This window comes from Petaurus breviceps, unplaced genomic scaffold (genome assembly GCF_028583685.1).
Source record: "Petaurus breviceps papuanus isolate PSGF00001 unplaced genomic scaffold, PetGlider_PUasm1.0 174, whole genome shotgun sequence".
Classification (NCBI taxonomy): Eukaryota; Metazoa; Chordata; class Mammalia; order Diprotodontia; family Petauridae; genus Petaurus; species Petaurus breviceps.
In genome coordinates, this window is record NW_027185761.1 from 44,676,370 (window position 1) to 44,682,369 (window position 6,000).

Sequence of the window (6,000 nt, forward strand, 5' to 3'; positions counted from 1 at the left end):
TTGCTTGTCACTTCACTGTCTAGAATACTTAGTCTTCGGAGTTTTACTCACATAACACCTCTTTGATGAGGCCTTTCCTGATTCTGCCCTCACCTCCAGGTGCTTGTGTGACCCTCTCAGAATCACCTTGTATTTTTTAAAATAATATTCTTGTGTATGACATGCATTGTTCAGTAAAGTGCAAGCTTCTTTAGGGCAGGGACTTTTAATTTTTTTTTCTTTATTCACAGTGCCTTAACACAGTGCCTGAAGTGTGGTTGGTGCTTAATAAATATTTGTTGATTAATATATTTTTCTTAGAAATGGAGGTAAAGGCAGGAGGAGTATGTAATGATGCTTAATATATTCTGAATAAATGTGGGATTTTGACCATTGGTCTCAATATTCTTTGCAAAGTAGTCTAAATCAGATGCTGTTGGTGTGGGGCTTGTGAGTGTGAAAGGGGAAGAAGAGCAGTGTCTATAGGGAGTGAGCTTTGGTGGCAAGATGACCTCGTTTTGTTTTTTATTTGAATGTTAGACATAGAAAGGAGACACAGTTGTGTCTCCCAAATGTTGTTTATTGGGAAAAGTTTATTTTAATATGTAGAGATTTTCCTGTGAAGTTTAGTAATATTTGTTATGAATTTTATTGCTACCAGTGGTAATGATGTAAGAATTTTATAATTTAGAGACTCCAGGAGGCAGAGAACAGGAACCAAGAACTAAGCCAGAGTGTTACGTCTGCCACAAGACCATTGCTTCGGCAGATAGAAAATCTCCAAGCAACTCTGGGAGCACAGACGTCATCATGGGAGAAGTTAGAAAAGAATCTCTCCGATAGGCTTGGTGAGCAATTTTAAATTTTCTGATAAAGTTAACAGATTGTGTAAGTCTGAGGGAAATAGTGAAATGATAGTGAATTATGTAGATGATTTGAGTGGAGCTGCCAGAAGGTTTCAGTTCATGTATTGCTTAGGCATCATGTATAATTTGTGCCAATTAACATGGACTTTGCTGAGTGGGAGGTGGTGGTGCTCAGACTTTGGGTTCTCGGCTGAGGATGATCTCCAGAGGTTTTAGAGCCGTAAGAGATGCATGAGCATTACAGATTATTTTTCTTCATTCACATTTCACTTATTGATGTCTCCCTTACCATACCTTAGATCTGTAATTTCAGCAGAATAGTCACTCCCTGAACCTGTGCAGATCATAGCATCTCCTTGCATCCTGAGAGAATCTTGTCTGTATTTTCCCACAGAGCTGCTACATGGGGTCGCCTTACACAGTGCCCCAGAGGCTTTCCTTGGGTGCTTTTCAAAGTGCCTTAAGCTTGCCATTGGGCAGTGTGCCTGCTGCCCTTGTCTGGCCAGCTCACTTTCTTTGATCCGAAGGGGAGGGATGACCTGTGATTTCTGTGGTAAAGAAAGCTTCCAGAGGAGGTAACTCACTCTGCCATGCTGAGCAGCCCTTTCTCCCCTCTGAGAAGCTAAGGAACTTGCCCAGGGTCACTTGGCTAAGCTCTGGGCAAAGTCTCTAAGGCTAAGAGCCGTCCAGCTTGAGTTCTTTCTCCCGTATACTGCACTTCTGTGCCTGTGTTCACTGTTGCTTTGACTTAATGAAAGACTGAGGAGGCTTCACAGCTGTTCACAGAGTTAGTTTGGTGGCATAAAATGGCGATTCACCATAAATGACATTGAATTTTCACATCTAGTCTCTGCTTTTACCTTTACAGTTAAATATCACAGAGGTGATTCTTTCGTGTCCCTCGCACAACTCTTTTTCTCTTGCATCTTGCCACTTGTTATCTCTGACTTGCTCTTAACGCTGGTGGCGCATTTTATGCACTTGACAGTCAGCCTTCTAGTGGCCGTCCCTAGGCTCTGTCTTTCCCAGCTTGGGTATGATGAGGCAAGGCCTCCAAAAGCCAGGAGAGCAGGAGGAGTCATGGGAAAGTTAGAGCTTCAGCCTTGCTAGTAGAGCTAGGCCTAGGGGCCCTCCAGATCAAGCTTGGGGAGGTGGGGGGAGGCTCGTCTGGTTTTACTTCTGACAAAAGAACTGTTGTTTATTCATGTTCTCTGTGGATTTGGAAATAACCTTGTTTATGTATGGTGTATATGTCTATGCACAGAGTCAGCATATGTATGCTACACATGTTATGCTGATACATTTGTAAATTAAATGTCACTGTCCTGATTATTTGTGGCATTGGCTTTGAGTAGATATGTTACAGGGAAAATTTGCTCTGGTGATGTAGAGGATATATCAAATTGAGGCACTGATAAAATGCCAATTTGCTTAGAGCAATAATGAAGGAAGTACCCTTTTCAAAGTATTTGTCCTTGGGAGAAGTATGGTAAATAGAAATGTAATTAATGCATTCATTAATTTGTTTCTTTTATTTATGGTCATTAGACCTGAACTAGGCATGCTATAGCTCATGTATTTAGAAATGTCCATTTGCATCTTAAATTTTTAAAAGTTAGAATCTTGGTGGTCCAGAAAGACTAGAACGAAGTGGTTATTTTCTTTCATTTCTTATCATCAGGTGAAACCCAGGCATCGTTGGCAGCCGCAGTGGAGAGGGAACGTGCTGCCCTTGAAGAGCTGCTCAATAACAGAGTGCAGGTGTCTTCCATGGAGTCCCAGAACAGCATCCTGAGACAGGAAAACAGTCGATTTCAGGTCCAGCTTGAAGCTGAGAAAAACAGACTGCAAAAACTGGAAGATGAAAACAGTCGGTGAGCAGCTTCTGTTTGAGTGAAGCTTTTATTGAAAAGTCAGATATGAAACATGAAGAGTGACAGCATCTTTCAAAATGCTAAATCATTTTTGAAAGTTTTTTTTTTTGAGGTAGCAATATGTTTTCATGATAAATCTTTTTATTTTTTACAGAAATAGAGATAGGACCTGTTATTTCATTAATCCAGGGAGCTCCTTGATAAAGAAACTCTTTCTGCCAGTGCAGATGGGACTCTTTCCTTGGAATCTTACAGGCTTGGAGCATTGCCTGAAGCTCTGAGATGTTCACTGATATGTCTGGTGCCCATAGCCTGGATACAGTAGAGCAGGGTCTTCTTGGTACCAGAGCCAGTTCTCTCAGCCCCACTACATGTGCTGCCCCTTGTTTTTACTTGTTCATTAATACATTTAGGGCAATGAGGTAGGGCATATCTGTATTTCTGTTTTGTAAGAGTTTTCAAAAGTACCAGTTGAGTTCTAAATAGAGCTCTCATTTTTAGAATTTCAGCTTATCAATCAAAAGTGGCCTTTTGTAGACTCACAGAAATACTACCCTATACATAACAAGCTAGAAAAACTTACTTTAAACAATCTTTTTTATTAGTCTCTTAGTGTTCTCATTTCCTTCTGGCTTACTAGGTACCAGGTTGAACTAGAAAACCTAAAGGAAGACTATGGGAAAACCCTGGAAGAGGCTCGGAAAGAAAAGGTAGATCTTTTAGGACTCCGCTTCCCCTCACTGGGACTAGGTTTGGAGACTGGGAGGGAAGAGTAGGAGGAATGGTCCAGAAAACAGCAGAGGAGAAGCTGCCAGATCTCTGTGACTTGATCTGTAGCAGTAGAAGGGTCCTGAGTATGTCTTTATGCCCCTAACATTGTCAGATTGCTTTTATATAACAATTTGAGATCTCTTCAGATAATTTATTTTTATTTTTTAGACATTATTAAACAGTCAACTAGAAATGGAGAAAATGAAAGTTGAGCAAGAAAGAAAGAAAGCAATTTTATCTCAAGAAATGATGAAAGAAAAGGTATCACTTTTTGTTTATCCATATCATTCAGTAGGAATTATGTCTTATCATTATTTTTTAATAGTATTTTACTTTTTCTAATTACTTATAAAGACAGTTTTTAACATTCCTTTTAAAAAAAATTTGAGTTCCAAATCTTTTTCCTTGTTCTTTCCCTCCGCTCCCCCATCCCTAAGGTGGTAAGCAGTTTGATAGAGGTTACGTATGAACAGTCACATCATTCACTCTTAAATGATTTTAGTATTAATGTTGAAATGTCCTGCTGCATGATCAAAAGTAACCTAGGTATTCCTTGGAGGTAAGCAGGCATGTGTAGAAAGAACCTTGGTTTCAGAGGACAGGGCTCAAATCCTGTCTGTGGGTCCTTTGAAAAGTGACTTTTTTCTTTCTCGTCCTCAGTTTCCTTATGTGTAAAATGAGGAGGGAGTTGAACTACATGACTTCTAAAGTCCTGTCTAGTTCTGAATCCTATAGTAAATCCTAGCTGTCAGTGCTGTCCAACTGGAGCATAATTTGTAACTTCTTGAATCTGGGTAGTGTGTAAGGCCTTCCAATGATTGGCATTTCTGTTCTTTTATTTTACTGGTGAAACCAGTTGGCATTATTAGAGACTCTTACCAGTGAAACTGAATTGTTAAATTATTGGCTATGGGCAGTATTAATTTGAAATTTCTCCTTTTATTTGAATGATTAATGCTTTCTTACCAAAAGGTCAGAATAGTCAGGTAGTGGATTGTCTTTTCAAATTGTTTGGAATTTTAAAAGAGAACTAGTTTAAGTAAACTGGCTTATAAGCATCTAATGTCTGAAATCATCAGTAATTTGATTTTTATAAAATGGGTTTGATTTTATATTTTGTACTGTCAGAGTAAAACTTTATAGATGGTTCAACAGAAAAAATTCCTTTTTAAGCCCCCCAAACTGGAATGATAATGATATAAATAGGTTAAGACATATAAGTAACATTTATTAGTAAAGTTTAGTTACATTTTAAAGGCAAGAAGATGTTAAAATAGATCACTGCTTTGATGATAGTACTTCAGAAGTCTTATCTACATTGTTTTATGTGAGAATCATTATTTTTTTGTTTCAGAAACCAAACTCTAATAACCTGTCTTTGTTTTTATTCTTTTGCTTTTCCATCTGAATTGAATTTTTTAATATTCAAAGGAACGTAAGACATTTTCTTTTTCAACATTGGATACTGTTTCCAGCACTCCTACATTGTCACGTTCCAGTTCTGTAAGTGGAATTGATATGGCAGGCTTACAAACATCATATCTTTCCCAGGTAATGGTTTATTTCTTACCGTACGTTTTTTTCCTTTGCTTTTTGGAGGTGGGAGGGAGGGCAGGGCAGTTGGGGTAAAGTGACTTGCCCAAGGTCACATGGCTAGTAAGTGTTAAGTGTCTGAGGTTGGATTTGAACTCAGGTCCTCCTGACTTGAGGGCCGGTGCTCTATTCACTGTGCCACCTACCCACCCCAAAATGTTTATCTATTGATTTTTTTTTCTTTTTGGTGTACATTTTCTAATCAGTAAAAGAACAGGAAAAGATTTACCAACATATGCACCTCCTTTGCCCTTCTGTTTTTTACCATGCCTGTCTCTTCTTAATGTTCTTAGTATTGAGTAAGTTGGGGAATGTAAATATGTGCCTGCAGCCAGTTATATACCTCAAGTACATTCTTCAAAATAATTATAGGAAGGAAATTATAAATAAAAAGTAGTTAGAATGGAAAACAGTTTCTCCCACTGTTATGCATGTGAGTTATTTACTCGTGTATGCTGCATTAATAATGCTTAAACAGCAAATATTTTTGAGAGCTCACTGTATTCAGGCATTCGATTGGAGTAGGTGTACGAGACTTTATGAACAGGTGATGAATGAAGTTCATGGAATAGAAAGGAAGATTTTGTGTGTGCCAGAGCCACTGGGGAAGACGTCAGAGAAAAAGACGACAAGACTTGAGCTGGGCCTTCCAGAATGGGAAGGAATTGGACAGGTTGAGGAGAGGCTGAACGGCATTATGATTTATTTTGCCCAAGTGCATAAGCTTTAGCAGAAACAAGGAAGTATGATTTGTCTGGCATGTGGGCTAGTAAAGAGGCTGACTTAGAGCTGAGGATTTGAGTTAAGGATTATTGGGAAATATAGGTTCAAGAATGGCAGAGGAATCCGGCCTCAAACACTTAACACAAAAAAAAAACTAGCTGTGTGACCTTGGGCAAGGCACTTAATCCCAATTG

At 38.8% G+C, this 6,000-nt stretch overlaps 1 protein-coding gene across 1 annotated transcript in view; it reads left to right on the forward strand.

Annotated features, from left to right (window-relative positions):
* The window catches only part of TMF1 (TATA element modulatory factor 1), a 35,064-nt gene that overhangs the window by 22,917 nt on the left and 6,147 nt on the right, over positions 1–6,000 (forward strand). The window contains exons 10-14 of the mRNA XM_069084148.1: positions 671–827; positions 2,527–2,719; positions 3,360–3,429; positions 3,659–3,751; positions 4,922–5,041. Of these exons, the coding sequence (XP_068940249.1) occupies positions 671–827; positions 2,527–2,719; positions 3,360–3,429; positions 3,659–3,751; positions 4,922–5,041 (633 nt within the window). The remainder of the gene's footprint in view (positions 1–670; positions 828–2,526; positions 2,720–3,359; positions 3,430–3,658; positions 3,752–4,921; positions 5,042–6,000) is intronic.